At 50.2% G+C, this 22,646-nt stretch overlaps 1 protein-coding gene across 1 annotated transcript; it reads right to left on the bottom strand.

The window, feature by feature from the left end:
- Nucleotides 1–1,630: 1,630 nt before the first annotated feature.
- On the bottom strand, nt 1,631–21,138 carry adamtsl4 (ADAMTS-like 4). The gene is made up of 17 exons (XM_037273152.1): nt 20,889–21,138; nt 19,574–19,637; nt 16,477–16,940; nt 15,082–15,682; nt 9,958–10,060; nt 7,910–8,049; nt 7,245–7,449; nt 6,739–6,923; nt 5,914–6,028; nt 5,484–5,753; nt 4,535–4,664; nt 4,168–4,372; nt 3,913–4,086; nt 3,655–3,834; nt 3,391–3,570; nt 3,176–3,323; nt 1,631–3,085 (listed from the first exon to the last, which is right to left on the bottom strand). The coding sequence occupies exons 1-17, from the start codon at nt 20,909–20,911 to the stop codon at nt 2,952–2,954; spliced, it is 3,321 nt and encodes a 1,106-aa protein (XP_037129047.1). The 5' UTR covers nt 20,912–21,138; the 3' UTR covers nt 1,631–2,951.
- Between the last annotated feature and the right edge of the window lie 1,508 nt (nt 21,139–22,646).

The raw sequence follows: 22,646 nt of genomic DNA on the forward strand, positions 1-22,646 counted from the left end.
CCCTTTCCCTCCCCTCCCCCCGCCTGTGACGTACTTCGGGAACCGTCTCCAAATAGCATACACGTTTGCACAAAATACACGGAGCCCGGCTCTTTGACGCCAACATTCCCGCCGACAAACAAAATAGAGAGAATCAGTGTTGTACGTCCAGCTAAATAATGACAAATATATGTTTGTCCAACAGTTTTGACGGCAATTTGCGGCTGCGCAAATGTAGACGTTGCCTTAGCGTCGACGCCTATTGTTCTTGCCTGGAGCCCTGGCCTTGGTGCTGAAAGTAAACGCCCCCTTTTATTTGACTCTTTCGGTGGGAAACAAAGTACGATCACGCGAACGACAAGAATTCTGTCCCTGATGAGAATGCTTTAGTTTATAAGAGCGCTTCACAACTGCCGCTCCCCTGGGTGGGACCTCCCATCTTGTTTGCGACCCACTTTTGCGTAGGTTGAAATCATAAACGACGTGTGTCAGATGCGCGCCTCAGACGTCACGCGTGCACGCGCTCACGACCGACTACAGCTGCCGCTCACGCCGGAGAGCGAAATCACGCTCACGCCCACTCCGCGTAATAACGGAAGGGGAGGAGGTGGAAGGATTTGGCCTACTTTCCGCTCAACTCAATGGGCACGCGGCGACCTAACCTGACGTATACGCGTGTCTTGGTGTGAAAGGGGGGCTGCCTCCTTACCTCCTGCAACCCTGCCACATATACATCCACTCACTCGCACGTATAGCCCCACGCCTTCTCACGACACCCGGCAGAGGCAGATTAGCTACGGACGCAGGGCCCCGAGGAGGTGCAAGCAACAAGGCCGCGCGCCACCGGAGTTCATTGAGAATCTCCCCGCGCGGCCAAGACTCAGTTCTAAGGCACGCTACGCATGCACGACTACAAGGAAAGTGTGCGTTATGGCCACTCACTCCCAGGTGCAAATGTGCAGAATCCCTTTTACCTTACCTTCAGGTGAAAAACAATCTCGTACAAAAAGTAATTTTATCGTTAGTTTTAACTACTGTCCAAATGTGTTACCACTTAAAATATGTAAGCTATTTTTTGCAAGCTATGTTTTAAACCTAAGCAAAGTTTTTTCAAAACAAGCTTTCCTTCGCATTTGAACCATTTAACAGAGTGAAGAAGCGGAAGACATTTTTGGCGCACTTGGTCCTGGAGTTTGTTTTCGGTGGCAAATTGGCCAGCAGGTGCTCAGATTGAGTCAAACGGTTAGTCCAGGCCAGGCAGCGGATTGACAAGAAAAAATCTATCAGTGCTTCCCAAGGTTCGGAAACAATTTAACCATCAGCTTTAAATAGAAGACATTTTATGAGCAGCACGGTGACTGCGTGTCTCGCCACTGAGAGGTTTTGGCGCTCGCACTTTCCGGTGTGACGTTCGCACGTTTCTTCTCATCCACGTTCCAGAAAACACGCACGTTTGCTTAATCGAAGAGTCCAAACTGTCCATAAATGTGAAAGGCGTTCTACGTACATCTCGTTTAGGTAACTCTTGTCTTATTGTCCTAAATAAGCTTGAGAAACACTGATGACTCATAACACAACTCAATGGCGCCGTCCATTGACGGACCGCGTAACAGCGCCTTTTTCCCCATCTGACAATCAACGGAAGCCTTCATTGATCCGCTTTTTTAGTTTTATTCTGTTGACTTAAGCATTAAGGTCGTAAGTGTGTCACACTGTTTTGTGTACTATGAGATGTGCGCGCGTGCGTGTGTGTGCACGCAGAAACAAAAGGTGCCTTTGTAATAAAAATCTGGTGGTTGCTAGGGGGAGAAATAGCACAAAAATAAATTACATGTTCTTTGATACAGATAAATTACTGTCCTTTCTTTCTTTATCATATACTTCAAAAGTGGCTACAAAGGAGAGACAGATAAACAGACTGAGAGATTCTCTTCAAGTCAGCGATATGCTAGTTAGCTGTGGATAAAATCCTTCTATGTCAACTATACAATACTGAGTTAAAAAATAGAAGCGCTTACTATGTTCAAAACGTCTTATACACAAGAAAAACATACATCATATACACATGGCTCACCTTACAAGTGGGAGCGTGGCTACTGATTTTGTGCTGTGTGGGAGGTACAAAAAAAAAAAAAAAATGGAACCGATGAAGGTCCTCACACATACACACAATATGTACAGTTGATCGATCAGCACATTGTGCTCAATATTTACTGGGTGGGTTTTTCTTTTTAAAGGCAGACCGCCCGAAGACTGCTGGGAGAGGCTTCAGCACGCCCGCAAGAGGATGAGAAGATGAATGGATGGATGAATAACAAGACTTTTGCGAATTATTGGATTTGGACACAGTGAATATGATCTTGGTCAGTTTGTGATTTCATGATAATTAGCTCGATTTAAATTCAGCTTAATTTCACCTTTGCTGTGCTATCACGTTGACTTTTTGCGCATTTTAACACATTTGGTCATTCACTGCCTCCTTTGGTTTATCTTTCAAAAAAAGAAGAATGCGAGAAGGGCACTTGAAGGGAATATTTTTGGCAAACAAAGACGGTGGAAATCCTCGGTCGGTTGACCATAGAGAGGCTGCGGTGTGCACAAAGACAAAAAAATCAAAACAGTTCGCTTTGCCCCGCATGATGCGCTTATTGTAGTTTTCCTTCCAGGGCTCTAATTTTGGAAATCTGGCACAGCGCCTGGCAAATTTCTGCAAAAAATCAAGTTTGACCCATGCAATGTTGGTCACTTGGCAGACGATCTCCGAGAGGGAGGTCTGCGCCGCCGTGGGAATGATCACGGCCAACCTTGATCAGTGGCACATCTCTGTTGTGCGCTGGGTACTTCCCGTGCCCCCCACTGGGATGATTTCAAAAAAATAAGTTGAGCCCTTCGAGTTGGAGGAGTGCATCTGTTTAAAATAGATGGGGGGGGGGATGCAACCGGGACCCGATCTGGAAGCTGTGAGTTTCCCGTCAATGTCTCTTAGCGCGCTGCGCAGCGCTGTGCGTGCAGGAAGCGCAGCAGGCCGTCTTGTAGTAGGAGTAGACGCAGAGGCGGGCCTGCACCACCATCACGCAGTTGTGGCGTCGGTCCCTGCAGTTCTCGTCTGTGGTTCGAAAACAAAGAGAGGGGAGAGGAGGGGGCAGGTTGGTATGCGCGCATACAAAGATTGATGAATGTGCCTGCGTGACGCAACCTGTGACTTGAGGGCCGCAAGGGATACTGTTGCAGCTTTGCTCCTGGTCGGGCTTGGCGCCAGCGTCACAGTTTGGGCTGTGCCTCCTGTCCGAAGTCAGACACCGCACCTCCCGCATCTGGAGGCCTTTCCCGCAAGAGCGAGAGCACTGACGAACAAACAAAAGGCGGTTGTCGCTTCCATTACACACGACGCTGTCTGCGTAGGTGCCTCACCGCGCTCCACTCGGTCGTGAACCACTGCGGCTGGCAATCGCCCATCTCACACTCCTGCACGGCGGCTGGTTTGTCCTCGTGGGCGCATTGGGCTGAGGGCAGCGTGGTGAATTCGTCGCCTGACTTCTGGACGCAGATGACGTCCCGACGCTGGGTTCCGTTCCCGCACCGAACGTTGCACTGCGAACTAAAGCTCATCAACATGAACAGCTCAAGCCAATCGGATGGGCGGGATTCAAAAAGTCAGTTTGGGAACATTCTCACCTGCGTCCACGGGCCGCTGTACCAACTGGCGACGGGCACACAAGGACCACCGTTGCAAGCTCTCAGCTCGGCCGGCTTGTCGGCGACGCAGTCCGCCGCTCCTTGGCCCTCTCGGACGCCTCCGCGCGTCAGGCACACCACCTCCCTCTTCTGGACGCCGGGGCCGCAACGCGCCGAGCACTTGGGATGAGCGAGCGGTGAGTTACGAACGAGCGTTGCAAATGAGCGTTTGTAGGCGTGGCTGGGCGGGGCACTCACGGCGGCGGACCAAGCGGACGAATACCAGTTGGTGACGCAGGGGCCCATGTTGCACTCCTCGCTGCCCAGCGGCTGAGCCCGGGAGCCGCACTCCATGTCGTTGACCACACTGCCCTCGTCGCTCACGCAGCGCACGCTCCTCGTCCTCTTGCCCACGCCGCAGTCCACCGAGCACTGAGCGCACAAGCCATGAATGAACACTAGTTAAAGTGCCGCACGGAAATGTATGTGGTGGATTGCTTTCTTTTTTTTTACCGTGCTCCAGTCGGAGCCCACCTCCCAGTGCGAGCAGAGCTGCAGCTGGCAGGCCTGGGTGGACTCGGGTGGAACCTGTCCGGCGCAGCGCTGTGGGTGGACCATGGTGGAGCGGTTGCCGAAAGTCTGCCTGCACTGCAGCTGCCGTTGCTGCGCGCCAGGCCCACACGACACGCTGCACTCGGACCAAGCGCTCACCTCCCAGCTGATCACAGAGACAAGCCGTCAAGGCGCCACTAACACGCAACTTGAAAATATCTAGAGGTGTAAATCAATGCACAATGCTGATCTCAGAAGTCAAAGGAATTAGCAACGGACTTTGCTGCATTAGTGGAGGTCACGCGTGTGTGTGTGCATCTTCACTCACAATGGTGGGCAGCCGTGCGTATTGCAAGGCTCCTCTTCTGGTGCCGGTTTAGCGGCGGAGTCGCATTTCCTCTCAGGCACTTGCTCCTCCGTATGGCGATCAATGCAGATGATTTCTCGAGACTGATGACCTGGGAGGGCAAAGCAAGCCAACCAGTGAGAGCGGCTGCTTGTACTTGCAGAATCCCGCCACAAGAGGGAAACGCAGCACATAATTTCAAATCAGTCACATGCAGCTTGACGCGGTTGTCGTGGATTTCTAAATATTAAAGATTAAGATTAAAGTCCCAATGATCGTCACACACACACCTGGGTGTGGTGAAATTCGTCCTCTGCATTTAACCCATCCCCGTGTGATTTTAATCCATCCCCTGGGGGAGAGGGGAGCAGTGAGCAGCAGCGGTGCCGTGCTCGGGAATCAGTTGGTGATCTAACCCCCCAATTCCAACCCTTAATGCTGAGTGCCAAGCAGGGAGGCAATGGGTCCCATTTTTATAGTCTTTGGTATGACCCGGCCGGGGTTTGAACCCACAACCTTCCAGTCTCAGGGCGGACACTCTACCACTAGGCCCACTGAGCTCGACTGCGCGTTTCCTATTATGTGTTAGCATTAGCATTAAGCTAGCGGAAGCAAGGTTGTGTGTGTCTGAAATCCAGTCCAGCGGAGTGCAAGGTTCTTTGGTGATTCATTGCTTTTTCATCTTGTGTATGTTTGCATATCTGTGTTTGCACGTTGCATTCATGCGCTCTATAAATAAAGTTTGATTGATTGGTGAATACACAACGTGTACTTCTTTTTGTGTTTGTGTGCACTTTGAATTAACTGGTCCTTTTTTTTTTCAGCAGTCGTTCAATGCCAAATTACAGTGCTTGTATCTCGAGTCTGCATTTGCAAGGAAGGAAAAAAATATCAGACCTCCATACGGTGTGGACAGACTCGAGTGTCTAACCTTTGCCACAGGAAGCAGAACACGGGGTCAGCGACCCCCTCCTCCACGCGAAGGGCAACTGCGTGTCCAGCGGCAGGTCGGTGCGAGGCGGGATGCGAGCGTTGCGATTGGGGGCCGAGGCCCGAGATGGCGACCTCCCTGCGGCCCAGTGCTGCGACGACGGGGGAACGAATAGGGAAGAGGAGGAGGAGGTGGAGGGGAAAGAAGGGACGGAAAGAGGAGGAGAAATGGCGGCAGGCGCAGGTTCGTCGATGGTCACGCCAAGGGCGGCTGCGCATGAGGAGCACAAACAGGAAGGACGTTAATGAAAAAAACTGCAATGCTCAAGAAGTTGCCGTCCCATGACCCCTCCTTTCCATCGAGGTCACACCCACACGCGACAATCAATCAAAGCAGCAGCATCAATTTGGAGCAGTGTGCGGGTACTGACCACGAAGGGGCGCCCTCCCCTGCGATTGCCTCTCACTGGGTGTCTCACTTTCGGTCTTCTCCACGGGGATGTAGAACTCATAGTCAATTCCCGGGTTCTGCTGGTGGTAAATAATCTGCGCAAACACCAGGCAAAGCAATGACAAAAAAAAAAAAAAAAAACCTCTCGACAGATAATACAACAATCCTCACAGGCATAGATTCTTTATCCTCTGCAAAAAAAACTATGACAGCATCTTACTGAGTGAGCCGTGGAAAACACTACGGTCCATCTCGTGTAGGTGAAAGTTTGCCGCTGATCTCATGTGCAAGCATGCCAGCACGTGGCACATCATGGCCAAGGTCATCTATACACGACTCAGAGGGGCTCCCGTTTTAATCGGCTATTTTTCGTCTATAAAAAGAGTTGTTGCTGCGAACGGACAATGCGTGCAAGAAGTTCTGCTCGCCTTCACCACCAATGATTTCCATTAGGATTGTGGAACAGTTTGTGTGTTTTCCAACAGAGATCGTATTCAGAATTGAGCATGAATTCAAGCGAAGCGAGCCGAAATCAAATCATTTAAGCGGATCTGTGTGAGCGTTTGTTTGCTATTTTTACCGCCTCCTGCGGGCAAATCTGCTGACGAGGCCCCTTTCTTTCATTAAATCTTAGCCCGGGGTGAAGGTTGTTAGTCGCTGGCTGTTTTAGCCACTTTCAAGATGTCTGCTTTAATCCCGCTCTCTCACAATGTTGTCTCGCAGGAAGATCTCGACACACACGAGGGGAAGCTCAGCCTGTGGCCACGCATGTTGCATAGTTTGCGCGGGTCGGCCGCATACTCACATAGAGCTGCAGCTGTGCGCTGGTGGGCCCGAGGGCCCTGAGTGACTCCCCTGGCTCGTCTTCCCCCTCCGCCTGTGCTCGAGGTCGGGCGTAGGTGAAGGTAGTCCCGCCCGCCCGGTATTCCCCCGGGGGGTCCACGGCCCAGCGCCCGTTTACCACCGAAGCCCCCGTAGCGCTCCTCATGGCTGCGGGGTGAAGAAGAAGGTGTGCGAGTGAGCGCCTTGGTCAAAACGCAGCAGAGCGCGCTCATTAGCGAGCGCCGGCTGTCAAGACAAATACACACGCCGGCTGAGCTTCATCGGATCCGACTCGGCCCGGCCACAACATTGACGATCTCCCGCCAAAGGTAGCAAACACCCCCTGAGGGGCTTAACTTTCAACAGATACAAAACCGTGCCTCAACAAATGAGTTTCCCGCGAGCATATCCGCAACTCAAAACAAAAAATATTATAAAACAGGAAGTTGCAGTTTTCTAAAGTACAATCAAACTGCGCGAACGTCTCACCCAGGTAGTTGGGACTGGCCCGTCTCTCGGTGATGTTAATGAAGGTGGCCCCCGCCGGGATGTCCAAGATCTTGTGGTAGCCGAGGGGAACGCTGACATTCTGGAAGCTGCCCGTCACCTTCTGACAGGCCGAGTCCCGCCCCCCGCAGACGCCGCACTTGTCCAGCGCCAGGCCGGAGCCCAGGACACCGTCGCAGCCCTCCGTCTGACGGACACAAGAGGGGATTAAGGGCCAAAAACACAACAAGGAGGAGCTAGGGATGAAGACAAACGGACATTCCCATCTCACAAACATTTGCATCGTCAATGTCGCTGTTTACGAGCACCACCACTGCCAACCGGGGCGAGGGAGGTTGAGCAAATGTGCTCTTTTACTTTGGTGCCTCCGTTTTATTGAGGCTTGCCTTTCGGCTCGCCATGGAGCTCGGTCCAATTGGAATGAAACCCAAGAGCCAAAAGCCATGAAAATGCACTTGGACAGGGATAGAAAGGCTAAATGGGAATAGACTTCCATTTTGATTTGCAGGGGTTCGGCATTCCTTTGCCCAACGTCATGTCAACGGTTCAAGGAGACGAGCCGGACCGTGTCAATCCAACCGAGCAATGGCGCTCCTTTTCCTCTCTTAAAAGTGTTGATTCATTTTGTTAATTTTCCCGCCACTCACCAGGCACTGCCCTTGGACGCACACGTCGTTGGAGGTGACGTTGAAGCAAGGTGTCCCGTCTCGCACCCGCTCGGCCTGCCGCACGTAGAAGCGGTAGCCCGCCGGGCGGCACGTCAGCTCGCATTGCTTCTCGGGGCCGACTGCAACACACGGCACAGAGAGAGTCAGAAGTGAGATTTACACGGAGCCTCGTGGGCTTCGTAGCGCAATTTATGATATGTGGAGGAACCCGAGAGGCTTCAAAGGAAAACACACAAAAGTGCATCGCGTCTTTCAGCGCTCAAATAGACGAGAGAACTGCGGTATCTCACGGGGGGGGGGGGGGGGGGGGGGGAGGATTCGCAGCTGCCCACAAGTGTATTTTGAAGATGGATTAATAGCTAACATGTTACTGGAAACTGTTGACAAAAACTGTCCAGCTTTTAATGGATGAGCCCATTCCGAAACATTCCCTCGCTAGCGCTGAAAGAATGAGATGATCTTATTCCAAATAAAGACAAACTATTCTTATAAAAGTGACAAAGCAGTTCTCTCAGGGGTCACCGAGCAGAGGTGTTGCGGGGTTGGAGCCCTGCGGCAAAGTGGAGCGATAGCGCCACAGACGTGAGCTCATCGTGGCAAAAAAGGTTCACATAGTGACTTGCACATCGGAGCGGGGGGAGGGCCACGGGTGAAAAGGACAAACTTTTTTTTTTGCTCCTGAAATGGACATTTTTAACGCTGTATCATATGTCTCGAAATAGCTCCAACCGCAGTTCCACGCATTTGCAAAGTATATTTCGACTCGCTTTCATGTAATAAGGCATGAAGAAGTGGTTTCTTCTGCCATTATTAGGACTTTTGACATTTTGAGTACGCTGCGTGTGTCGAAGTGTCGGGTGTCAACACCGAATGGCACTTTTGGAAGGCAAACGTCTCGAACAGAAACTTTGCAGTTTCTGAATACTTTTCCACACGCAATGTGACTGCAGAGAGCTAGCCAGGAGAAAAGAATACCTAAAAGATCATCCCTAGTCGAGTCAACGTGTGTGGAGAGCCATCTGAAGAGGCAGAGATCCCAGCCTGACTCTTTCCACCCGCTCTCATCGCTATCTTTGAGAGATTAGACTTTAGACGGGGGCAGAGGAGAGGCTGCTGCCTTCGGAAGTGCTCGCCAGGCGTGTGGATGACTGCCCGCACGCCGTCTATCCTCCTTGCTGCCAGCTCCAGCTTAGGCCGGATCCAGCAAATGTCCGCTTGGCCTTTTTCTCTCCTCCACTCACGGAGCTCAGTGTTCAGAGTGTGGAATATGTCTCGTCTAAATATACTTCCTCTCTCTATCGCTCCATCTAAACACACGCCGGCAGAGAAAGCTAATGCCAGAGGACAGGAAGTGTTGGGGTCTGGATGGGGGAAGGGGGAGGGGGGGGTCTGGATTGGGGATGAGGCCCAAGAACAGCAAACCAAAAGATGACACCTGCGCATGCAGAATCAACCAATCCCACTCAACCAAAAGATCTGCCAAAACCTGGCATTTTGGCAAGATCTCCACTGCCCTATTTGGAAGTTTTCTAATTGTGTTCCTGGCATTTGCATAAGACAGCAAAAGTGGGTCGGGCCACGTCGCCGCCATGTGACACATGCATCCCATGGCCTCCATTTCGCTCTGCTCTTTATCTCATTCGGCAGGAATCTGCTGAGAGCTGAGTCCAAAGCAAGGAGGAGAAACTTGGCAGCGCTGGAGGCAGCCAGAAAGGGCGAGGTCCCACAAATGAGGGAGCCACAGAATAGAAGGGGAGCATTTTGGTGAGGGGGGCGGCAAAAGTGGAAAAGAGTTTGAGCCTCAATGGCTCGCTTGTCATTCCACCTCACCCATACCCACAGGTGGGAAAGGAATTCACACTCCCTAGTTAAGAAAAAGAAGAAAAACAAGCAAAAGTACACATTTCATTCGTGCTTAATCTAAAGTAGAAAACGAACACTAAATGAATGTCAATTAAAAAAAATAAAAAAATTGAAAAGTAAAAGCACGTGCACGCGTGTGTGCGTGTGTGTGTACGCACACTCACCCTCAGTGAAAGGCTCCCAGTCGTAGAGACGATCCATAAACTCTTTGGCATTAAAGGCGGCGCACTGCTCAGCCCGCGAGTCCAGCGGGATGCCAGTGCACACCTACAAGACACACACAAAAAAAAAAAAACGTCAGCCATCTTGTTAATGGTCGGCCCCCGGAGGCAATTTTAAAAAACATAGGCGGGGGAATGCCACCACTAACAAAGGAGGGGAAAGGCCCAATGAGCCCAAACGCACGCTCGGCCATATGGAAGGAATCGCTTTTCAAAAGAGGCCAAGGAAGCGCATGAATCCATCTTGGCTTTCAGCTTGCCACCGCAAACCGCGAGCCACTCCGAGAACACGTGTGAATGTGTGTGTGTGTGTGTGTGTGTGTTGGGGGGTTGAAGGTCAGTAAAGTATACAAGCACCACCTGGAAGCTCCAGCGTGTAAACTTGTGGGCGCTAATGGTTGTAAATAGTCGGCTGGACTGTAAACACACGGCGGGCTCCGATTCCAAGTGGACGCTTCCTGGGCTGCGGCCCCTCAACAAGGAGGGCCGTGCGGCAGGTGCTTTCAAAACGAAACGGAGCAAACATACATCCATGCCATGATTGTACTGAAGGGGGCGGGGCTAATGGGATAAACAGAGCGCGGAGTGCGAAGGGAGAGTCAAAACAGACACGGGCGGACGAAGCCTTGGGGGGATCTGGAGAGTGTTTGTGTGTTATTAGAAGGTGAATGCGGACTAGGCCGGGCGTGGGAGCCGGGCAATGAATGAAGTAAAAAATGTGAAAGAGTTAAAGAGCCGGCGACAGACAGAGAGACGACAAGATGAGCACGAACCTGTTGACACAAAGCTCCAGTGGAACGCGTCAGCAAGAACCGCTTTGCATTTGAGCCAAGACAGCAGATGCCGACTTTACGCGCCACTGTCAGGCGCTGTTAATCATCAGACGCTAATTCCGCATGAAGAGCATTCAAGTTAGGCAAGGGAAACTTTGACTGCTTTATTGGAGGGGCTGGGCACTTAAGAGGCGAGATGCGACAGAGTCTGAAATTATTGACAGGGAGGAAGAGGGCGCAAGCGAAATGAAGCGCCATCGACTCGTGGCCTACTTCACTCACACGCCAAGTCCCATCAAAGATGAAAACAAGCCACCCACCACTGTCAATGTTTACCGTCACCATGACAACCACTTTGGAGCATAGTCTCACACATTTACGGAGGTATGAAGGGGAATATTTTGGTGCCTTGAGGTAAGAGTTCAAGTTGTTCAGCTGCCAAACTTGCAACTCAAGAGTGGTTTCTCAAATCATTGTTCCAGTCATCAATAGCTCGCAGCCGGTTAGCGTGCAGCGCGTTTATCATTCTCGTTATGCAATCCTCCATCCTTCCAAATCAAAAACTGGCCAAGCAAAGTTGCAGCAATAAAGTGGGCACCCCCCTCCCCTCGCCATTTTGCATCCGCAGTGGCACATGCGGGCCTCGCTCGCACAATTGCCCGTTTTTGTCACCGATCAACTTTTTGCTAGTAAACGGCTTATTTCGCCGGCCGAACTCGACCCAGTGGAACAATCAAGTCGCCAGCTGCACTCAAAGCCAAAAACTCCCTCCCTCTCTTTTGTTCACTTCTTCACATACTGTAAGCATTGTTTTCCGTTCCTTAAGAGAGCGAGAGCGAAAAAAGAGGGAACTAACTAAGAGCAGGCAAGCAAATCGTGGCTGGGGCCGTTTATAGATTTAACTGCAGATGGGAAGGCGTCTGGGGGGGGTTAGAGGCGGCAGTTTCGGAACGTAACAAATGACAAAAATGAGGGGCGGGGATCTCTCAAGTAAAAAATGATTCGATTTATCGCTTGACATGATTCAGGAATGATTCATGTGGAATGAGCCGATTCAGTGAAAGCACGCTCACGACTCCACGTGTCAGGTTTATAACCACATTTTATTAACAAACAACAAATCAACAGTAAAACGATTTCTACCTGCCGTCGGCAAAGACCGCCGCTGTATTGTAGTTTTTTTTTTTTTTCTTCAACTAGGAGAAAGCTGTGTTGCTTGTGTTGGCATTGTGCCTGGCGGCGGCGGCGAATGGCGGCGAGCCGTGGAGATGCCTCCGCAACGAAAACATCAGCGCCCCGAGCTGACACAATGAGTGAAGGACACACGCAAGCAAAGAGCAGCTGCAAAGTCAATGCAGCTGCTCAAAGTGGAAAGCTGTGCACGCGCGCATACGCACGTGCACGCACACACACACACACACACACACACTGGTCCTAATCATGCATGACACTCCTGGGTGAAAAACAAAGCCCAAGACAGACACAACTAATGAGTTTTGGACAACAGAATAGTGTGTGTGAATGGAAGGGAAGGGTCCCAGTGGTGCGTCATCGAGATTGACGCCATTCAAGTGAGCGCACGCCTGCACAGATGGACATGTGAACTCGATGCATGGAGCGCAAGGAGGACCAACACGGTCATTTCTCAAGCATTACTGCCGTGTGACGCACCAACGCGGCTGAGAGATGAAACTTGATCCAAAGCATACCACATCATGTCTCATCAAAACGGATGCAAGGGATGGAGCTAGGCCGCTGTCACACTTTTCCTGGACAATCCCGTTGAGGGTGCACAAGTGCCCACATATGGAGCCTGAGGATTCCATTCTGGGTTGCACTTTTCTGTCACACCGCATCAAAATGATCAAAAATTGTGTGGGTGTGAGTTGCCAACTGTCTGTTTTTTTTTTAATCTTGCATCTCAGGCAGGTTTGGCCGTGACAGGAAATGTTATTTGCGTGTCAAATTTTTTAATGAATACATTTTTGTTATCTGGATACGGGTGTGTGCACAAATGCATTGTTTGTGGTTAGCGATTAGCATTCTATGGCGGGAAGCCCCCTTCTATGGCCTTGACCCCCCTCCCACCCCCTCCAAAACAAAAGTGGTGTCGAGCATACAAAAAGAGAGCATCCATCAATGACAAGATAAGCGAAAGAACGGTGGAGAAAGCTGGATGAAGTGGACAGAAGAACGTCCCTGATGTTGTCTGACAACAGTTAGGTTTCCAGCGGCGACCGTGACGTCACGTTCACCGTCACGCTTCCTTCTGGCACATACAAAACTCTTTTATTTACAGTTCCTCAAACAAGCCCAGAGGGGGTTGGGGGGGTGATTGCAAGTCACAAGTTGGTTGCAACCTCAAGCGTGTCCTGCTCTGCATTATTGATCAAAAGAACCTACTGTTTGGGTAAACAAGAAATTGGACTCGCGAGCGAGAGCAGAAAGGAATGAATCACACACACGCTGGGCAGTCTTTGGAAAGAACGCGCTCACCACTCTTTGCTTCTACATTTGGCTTATTGAGCAAAACGATTGTTAAATTGCTTCCCCGTTTTTCCTCCTCGTAAATGGGCGAGCAGGCATTCGCGTTTGCCTTCACGCCTTATTCTGTCAAAGGCGTTGCACATTGTTTGCAAGAAGTCGATCAACTTTTTTCTTTTGATGCGTCGTTCACTATTTGCCCAAATGCCGCTTATTGTCAAGGGAATTGAGTTCTCAAGTTTGCGCTCGCAAAGCCAAAGCAAAACCGTTTATGAAATTTGACTTGTGACATAGACGGGGGGAAAAATTGCAACTAGGTCGATTAGTAAATGGCAGATAATCACCAAATTATTCCTGACTTTCCCAACTTTATAAAATATTAATTAAGACACGCTTCTTCTTGTCACGTTGTTTTAGCTGCGCAACTTTTCAATGAAAACACGTGTTTGCAATTCTCTTGAGGGAATAATCATAACAATTCATCAACCACAACTTTTGTTTGAACTCGCCCAGAGTGCTCATAAAATTGAAAAGAAAAAAGGAAAGCCACGCGGGAGTTCTCAGGCGCACACGCTTGTAAAGTCCGCAAGTGTGCGCGGGGGTTGCGCGTGTGCGAGCGAGCGAGCGCGCCGCAACCCATTTGGGGCTGTTTTGCAGCTCAATTGTGCACACACGTTTGGCTAATCGTGCCTTTCCTGACGTCATCAGGAGAGCGTGGGGCGGGAGTGTGTTCTTAGCGTTTTATGTTGGCCGACTGCGTGCGAAAAAGGACGTCTACACCGAGATTTGTGGAATGTTGATTCTTTTTCGTCCTTCTACCAAGACCAGCATTGACATGAGTGCTGCTGCCACGGCTGCTTTTTCTTCTTCTGACTGCTTCTTCTCAAATTCCACCTTTCCCCCTCCCCCCAGCTTCTGACAGGTCCTCCGCACACACGCAAATGTGCAGGTCTGTCTCACACACTTTTCCATGAATTCTTCCTTTCTTCTGGCACATACTCGCATTCCGCAGCGACTGACCGGCTCTCTCCCGCTGTTTACTTCCCCACAAAGCAACGTGTCCGCATGGGACTCGGGCCTACAGAAATATGCAAATGAGGCGATTCCATTTTGAACAGGTTCTTACATTACCCAATATGGTTCTTGTGCCTGATGGAGGATTACCTTTGTCCTTTGACTCAGGGCTTGTCGAGTTGGATCTCATTCAGGCATCCCATCGACCTCCCCCAAGTTTTTTGCTCCTCTCTAAATGTCACTTTTAATTGCGGGAGCTCCCAAGCGTGGCATTCTTGCCCGGGCGAAAGCGCAGTTATGGCCGCCTTGGCTTGGCTTTCGTCACCTGCCCGTCCAGTCGACCCCCCCACCTCGCCGCACCCCCGTAAGACAGACAGGTTCCCCACAAGACATTTGGACACGCCCACCCGTCGTCAGCAAGGCCCCCAAGCAGATGTGTGTATTCTGGTCTTCATCCAGACACACACGCACACACATACTGTGCATGAGCACGTACGCATTTGATAGGTTCCATGTCAGTGCACAAGCACAACAGGGCAGTGTTGGCGCTAGGGAATGATCAAACCTCCCAAAAACACTCAGTTGACCTTCACATTCTCTCTTCGATGCCACCAGCCTTCAACACTGTGCCCTCATTAATGTTCATGAGGACTGTGTGGGACACACACGCACACATACCCCCCCCCAACCCCCACTGGAGGCTGAAAACCCAGACTGACACCTCGAAAACAATCACCTAGCTTAGCCTTTGAGTCGAATATCTGAAAAGCAGCATCAATGTGTTTGGACAGCTTACCTGCGAGAAGCACCTGCGATATTCCTTCTCGGGACCGGTGCATCTGTAGTTGGGCGCCGTTCTCCACGCTCCAAAGCCACCCTCCTCCTCGCCCACATGTGGTCCCATGGGGTGCCGAAGCGGGTACACGTTTCCGGCTTGCGGGGGCCGGGGTCCCAATCCCACGTGCACTGTCCTTTCTCTGTGCAAGGGCCGGTGCAGAGGGGAGGCGTAGGCCAAAGAGGCGCCAGCCGGCTGCGAGTGAGGCGAGCCAGCCGGGAGCGGTGGGGGCGGGGCAGTGACGGTGCGCCAGTCAAAGCGGCGGTGACCGGATAACACTGATGATGATGAAGATGGGGACCGCAGCAGATAGTGAGGGGGTGAGGGCGGAACTCGAACCCTCCTGTGCTCACTTCTGGCGCGCGGTTGGGGTGTGGCAGTAATGGCGGGTGCGGCGGTGGTTGCGCTCTCTTCCTCTCCCTCGTCGTCGGCCAGTTGGGGTGCCGAGGAGGCCGAGATGGTGCTGTTGGCCGTGTGGCGAGCCTGTCGACTAGGCCGGTGCAAAGGCAGGGAGAAGGGGACTTTACCGTAGCCAAACTGGCCTGGGCGGATGGATGAAGACCTGCGGGACGCACACAAGAGTGTCCGCAGTCATGACGTGAACGCAAAAGGTCAGAATCAGAAGTCAAAATGAAAGCATCCGGCCTTGAGATATAAGCTGCCACTTAGCTGTTTTCTTCTAATGCTAAACATCGATGGAAATTGCCATTGATTGTAATGCTAAAAGTATTCACGTTGCAGATTGTAAAATTGCGCACATCGTTGACACAGGCATATATTCTTTATCCTCGACAACAAATTATCATCATGAGACTTTAAGTTTGCCTTGACTCACATCCTCTGGTAATAGCACAGTGATAACAAATACTCAGCGACTTAGAAAGGCATCGGTTCAACTTGCAATGCTTCAGTGGGCCGGAACATAATAACAAACATTCACTAAAGCCAAAATCAAAGTCCAAAGCATGATGAAGATACTGTGCAGCTTCAAAATCATCACAGTCACGGTTTTTACACAACCAGTCTTCAGACACGTCTCCCGAGTACCCCGTTGATCTTTTTGGAGGACCCTAATTCTTTTCCCGGTCCAGACGAGAAAGATAAAAATAAATAAATAAATAAATAAAGTCCTCGCAACCATTCCAAAGTGCTGATGCCTTATGCAAGCCTTGCAAGTTTCATTTCCTGCATGTCACTTTGCAGACAAGTTTGGGGACGCGGCGCAAAGCAAATGTCACATCTCGCATTAAGTGTACTTAGTGTGTCTGGAAACCAAATAAATAAATAAAAGAGTTTCTTGAGCTCATCGAAGAACAAACGCCAAGCCACCATGTGGAATTTAAGCACATCGCTCACCTCCTGACTGGCAAAGGCTCCCGAGCGGTGCTGGCCGACCTCCTGCCGCCGGGCCTCCTGACGCTGCGCTGCTGTTGCTGCTCGTAGGCCGGCGAAGGCACGCGCTGAGGCGATCGGTACACGGACACTCGGTTCCGAGCGGTTGCGGGGTACTCCGTTTGATAGAAAGGAGACGGCAGATCGCCGCCCCCCGTCGGGGTATTTCGGTAGAGCGGCAGCCCCCGGTTGGGATCGGGTGCCCGATGATGGGGTGGCAGTTGAGGGGAAGGGTGGAAATACCCGCCCCAGTTGGGTGATGGGTAAGAAACGGAAGGAGGGGCGGGCGGAGGCGGCAGGCACTTTCTGCTTCTCTGCGACACGCCCACTCCGCATGACTGGGAGCAAGAGGACCACTCCGCCCACGTCGACCACACCCCTTCCACGGGCTCCGTCTCCAACACTTGTCTGGACCTCCGCCCGGCCGCCTGACAAACACAAACAAAAAAACATTTCCACCGTCCTGGCCTTTGACTTGTCCTAGTTGAGGTTGAGCGTCAAACTCAACACCAAACAAAGAGAATGACGCTTTGTGTATTTAAAACAAGCGCACGGCTTACTTAGCCTTTCAGTTTGCTAGCTTAATGCCGACACTCGTGGCATGCATGATGCGGTGCTTTAAGCCTTTAAGTGCTGTTGCACAAACCGTGTCGCTGGCAACACATGGAGACAGGACAGACAACAATATCGGCAGTCATAGATTCTTTATCCTCCACAAATTTCATTGCCATACTGGTGAGCTGAGAGGAATTGAGACATCTCAGTGAACTTTTATTTCCCCTGGCTCGTTAGATATCTTCGGCCAACTTGTCATTATGCTAACCAAGCTAGCGTTGGCCCAAGAAAAGTCTTGTCGCTACTCTGGAATTACACTGTTGACTCTCGTTGCACAATCGAAGCAACTCCTCTGACGTTAGCGCATATTTTCACACAGAAAATCTTCATTGCTGTTCCCAAGCGCAAAATACGATGACGTGACATCATTGCAGCAAAGCGGTTGACACTCCAAACGTGTGGAGCAAAGACTTGATGTTCTTCTGAGCGACCTCACCCAACTTCTCACGCTAGCCCCCCCCCCCCCAAAATAATCTCGAGTGTACATGCAGAGGAAACATGCTTGTTTGTGTTGCCGTGGTATGAAAATGTGTTTGATCCAAAGGTCACTTGCTGGGCCTTCAAGCGGAACATCTGAACAGCAGTGCTATTTTCATTGGGGACCTAATAAGCGTGTTTAGTCTGCAGCAATCACAGCTCGGTAAACGACACGCTTCGGGTCAGCCTCTTTCGCGTTCGGAGCTAAATTGCAAGTTGAAGATCTTTTATGTTCCCTCTCAACTTGACTGCTTCCTATGTGTCACACAATGACTAAATACCGTAAAGGAGTGAGTGGGCAGGCCTCAGCCATGCTCAAAAGAGGTCAAAGGGACATGGCAAAAATGTCATACCAGCATATTGACTCAGCTTTGCAGAATATTTGGGGAAAGAAAAAGAACTATCAGAGAAATTCCCACAGACAATCTTCCCAGAGGAGTGCAAGTGGTAATGAAGCAAGCTGTCCCAATACTTTTGACCACACAGCGTCAACGAGCCTACGGCTGATCCTCGAGCCTCACGAGTTTCCTTCCTTCTCAAAGCAAAATGTAAATCCTAAAGCCGTACTCGATCGGGCCGATTCCGGGGGATTGAGTCACGTGCCAAGCAAGCAGCTCGGTCGCAGATGGGTGGAGAGCAAAACGTATAAGTTACGTGCGTCTACGTGTTGCAACATGGGCCGGACTTTGCTCGCTTTCTTGTGCGCCGTCAAATGATAAAAGTGGCTCGCTGGCCCGCTTGGCGAACATGAACGGGACAAACGTTTCCATTCAGCAAAATGTGAATGGTCTACTTCCCGGCTCGCTCAAAGCCTGTCAAGTGTGTCATAATGTGTGTGTGTGCGTGTAAACACGCTGCACACGTGTCAATCTGAATAACGATACTGCTGGCACTTTGGATTTTTAAAACTTACAAAAAAAAATAAAAAGGAATTGTGGACAAAGATTTTTCTTCCTGGCACAGATTATTTGCTGGTGTGTCAAACAGCTGCAGCGCCATCTACTGCTGAGGAGGATTTAGTCATTGTTAGATTTTTTTTTTTTTTTGCCTTGTTCCTCAACACCTGAAACTTTCCCAGCCCTACTTATTCCACAAACACAATATTATCAACTTATGCTGCCACAAACAATGCAACATTTTGGCTTGATTTAGTAATGCGAAGGACCACCGCTCATTTTTTTTTCTTCTAAGTACGCGCTTGGTCAAATGTACCGCTCGTTTTTTTTTGTGGGTTTTTTTTTTTTTTTTCAAAGTGTGCACTTGGTCAAATGTGCCTGTTCCAAAGTATTAAAGTCCAAATGAGCTGGAATGCAAATGACAGGTCAGAAGTAAAATGGCGGGAGAACAGGGAAAGCGAAAGGAGCGCGAGATATGGGTTGGGAGGGGCATGTGGGGGGGGGGGGTCAAAGCAGACAGGCCTAATGACTGTGTGTGTATGTGTGTGTGAATGAGTGACATCAAACACACAGCTGCCACAGAGCTGGAACATTAATGAGGAGTGGGCGCTGACCCTGAAGGAGGCCGCCGGTGACCTCCTGCTACTTGCTACTGCTTCAACTCCTTCAACACTGTACCCGCAGACCTGCCTTTTTTTTTTTTTTTTGACCCAATGATCACAAAGGCGTCACTGTGGCGCCTTGACAGCTACGGGCCCCACTACAGGAAAAAACGGATTACCGACTCACAAAGTCACACACGGTTGGCTAAATGACGAGCCGGCTCGCGTCAGGACTGCGTCAGCAACGCCATGAACTGGACATCAAAGTGGCGCAACGGAGAGCCCTCAAAATTGCACCACACGCCATCAGACAAAAACCTCGATGCTCCAGTCAGCCGAAATATGCTCCAATTAAGTTCAATTTTGACAAAAAATTTCATCATCTTCTAGTATGCGTTCAAACGCTTGTGACGGTGAAAGGTGAAGCCGTCAAAGTCGATAAATGCGGCGTGTGAGGAGCTCACCACTCACCTTCCTTTTGGCAGGCTTGCTTACCGAGGTCGCGACCTCCACAAAGGCCCACAGCGCAAAGAGCCTAGAAGAAAGAAAGAAGAATAAGAAAGAAGAGCAGAAGCTTAAAAAATAAATACAGAAAAAATAGCAACATCTTGACGGCAACATGTCGAATCAATAGATGCAAGTTTGATTTCACGCTCGCTGCCTCAATGTGGACTATTGTTGGCTGTGGTTTTTGCTTCGGAATGGTGCTTTTAAAAGCACTTTTTTGGGGGGGGGGGTTGCTTTGCTCAGCAGGTTGGCCTTTATTTACCTTGGCGGGAATTAAATAGAACTTTTTGGGCCGTAATTCCAAAAGGTATGTTGGCGCACGCACAAGACTGCTCATCAGCAAAAGATCGGCTCAAGTTCAGTGAAGCCCGATCGTTGGCCGCAACATGAACAAGGCAGAGGCATTTAGCAACAAAAAAAAAAGTCAGTCGTCACAAAACATTAAAATGTCAGGAAACGTTTACTTGGACATTTGGGCTCAGATTTCAAGAGGGGACAAAAAGTTTGACTTTGTTTAAAAGTTACTATCAGATGCGGGTTTACGCTTTCAAAAGATGTTCAAATGTCGTTTACTCTGCGACTTTGACTCACTTTAGAAGCAGCTGACCTGCCCCGAGGAGCCAATTTGGCCTCCTCCACTTTTTTTTATTGACTTGTGCTCTCTCTATGCGTGTGTTATCGTGCGCCCTATTTTTGCTTTCCAGTCATTTCCAAAGCACGCTGAGCTGTGCTCAACTGACATTTCATTTCATTGGGGCTATTTTGAAAAGTCTCGTTGCCGCTGAACAAGCAAGCAAGCGTTTCCAACAGCTCGCTCGAGTGGTGGTGACACGCCGCGAAACGCCTCACTACGATTCAAGATGGACTTGTGGCTCCAACAACCGCAAGCATCGCCGCGGCGTGCAGCCCGCAAGCCACACTCCGGGCCGGCTAATTGCTCCCGTGGTTCGATTTCGCCAGTGCGGCGCACCGCGTTCTGCCTTTCCCTCGCAGCTTGCTTGTGTACAAGTGCGCAACAAGCAGCCCTCCCAAACAGACGCACGCACGCAGAGGGAGCGCCTCACAAAGGCTCCCCGGCACAAGAGAACCGCCGAGGCTGAAGTAAAGACCCCCCCGCGAGCTCGTCGCTTCTGTGACATAGTGTTGCAATCATCTCACTGGCGTCCATTTTAAGTGCAAGCGTAAGCCGACCCCCCCCCGCCCAAAAAAAAAAAAAAAGTTAGTGCGTAAAAGGCAGCCCGCAAAAGCTTGTGGAAGAATCCCGCGTGAGTTTGCGTACCTGAAGACAGACGCGAGCCGCATGCTCCCCCGACGCCGCTCGCGACGATCAGTCCACTTGGAGATCGATTATTGGTGCGTGCGCGCGCGTGATGGGCGAAGCAAACAATGAGTGAAGTGTCCAACTTGTTGTCGCCTCTCTCCACTGTCTTCGTCTCTTGCGAGTGTGTCCTTTCTCCTGTCACTGCTCTCTGCCTGCTTGCTTGCTTGTCTGCCCGCCCGCCAACGTGCAAAGTGGGAAGTCTTCCGTTTTTTCCCCTCTCACGCACACACTACTACAGGTCCATTACGCCCCCCCGCCCCCGCATCCTTACTAGAAACCTTTCTCTCCTGATTTTTCTTCTTTTTCCCCCCCATGAACTGTTTAGTTTCATTGGGCGTTAATTATACGTAGATTGGTGGCGAGAGGTTTACATCATTATGGGTTTGCCAATTTGTGATTTATTTCAGATGTCCGTTTTTTCCAGGGCGGAATAATTAGCTATTAAGTGAAGAGGAAAACGAAAGGCATTTTTGCTATCATAGTTAGTTTGAACGAGTTTTGTGAACGTAAAACGTAGTTTCTGATCATTTTCCTTTTTTATAAAAGCATTTTTGTTTGTTTTATTTTGTTACTGTTTTTTCATTTTTGCTTTCAGTTATTTTGTTAATTCTTGCATACTAAAATAACCTTGCCTATAATTTACACTGGGCCACTGTTTTGTGTTCAAATATATCATTTTTAAGTGATTTTAAAAATGAAATGCCGCCCCTCAATACTGGCTAGCGAGTGCTTCGATATCGCGGATTTCACTCAGTACGGGGGCAGTCTGGACTGGAGTCTTTGCAAATTAGGCGGGGATTACTCTACATTAGTAATATCCATGACCAGTAGATGTAAACATGCAAGCAGAACTGTGTGTGTGTGTGTGTGTGTGTGTGTGTGTGTGTGTGTGTGTGTGTGTGTGTGTGTGTGTGTGTGTGTGTGTGTGTGTGTGTGTGTGTGTGTGTGTGTGTGTGTGTGTGTGTGTGTGTGTGTGTGTGTGTCTCCCTTGCACACAATGTACACACGGCAACAGAGCGGACCCTGCCTGGGCTATCATAACTCTCCCGGGAGCACAGTTCATCCCAAGAACGCTCCATTGTGATGATCGCCGCCCGTCATCCGCTCTCGGTCGGAAGCGGCATCTGCGGACAAAAAGTATGATGGGATGCCACAGCGCCAATGCAAACATGAATGTTTTTGCAACAAACGGCGAGGGAGGGGCGGGCGGTTACTTGCACAATGCCAGAAACATGACAAGAGGAACACACTGGCCATTGCACCGAGCTGATGAGAATTGTTCAAGACACGAGCGCATGTTTGGCTTTGACTTGAGAGCACAAATTCGAATGTGTGCGGTTGCGGCACAGAGCAGATGTGCAAAGTGGCGCCTCCCACAGTGTTGACACTATTTTTATGTGCTTGTGTTTCCCCAACGTTGCCTGAGTCACAGCTGGTTTTCTTTTTTTCAATTTTGGAGAGCGCTTTCCAAAACTAAAAGTACAAAAGTGAATCGGTCAGGAAGGCAAAATGTTTTGGTTCAAGTGGTTGGACAAAGACAAACAAGGATTTTTGTTCTCAGGCTAGCCAGGACTAAGATGCTAGTTGAGAAACTTTGGGCTGATAAAGCTGCCAACAGAGTGAAAGTTCTGTCTCGATGCTATTTACAGTGCAGCCTCACAGCAACGCGGGTTGACCTTCAATTAGTTCACTTGGGAACGCTCTTTCAAATGGCAA

The sequence above is a fragment of the Syngnathus acus genome, chromosome 16 (assembly GCF_901709675.1).
Source record: "Syngnathus acus chromosome 16, fSynAcu1.2, whole genome shotgun sequence".
NCBI lineage: Eukaryota > Metazoa > Chordata > Actinopteri > Syngnathiformes > Syngnathidae > Syngnathus > Syngnathus acus.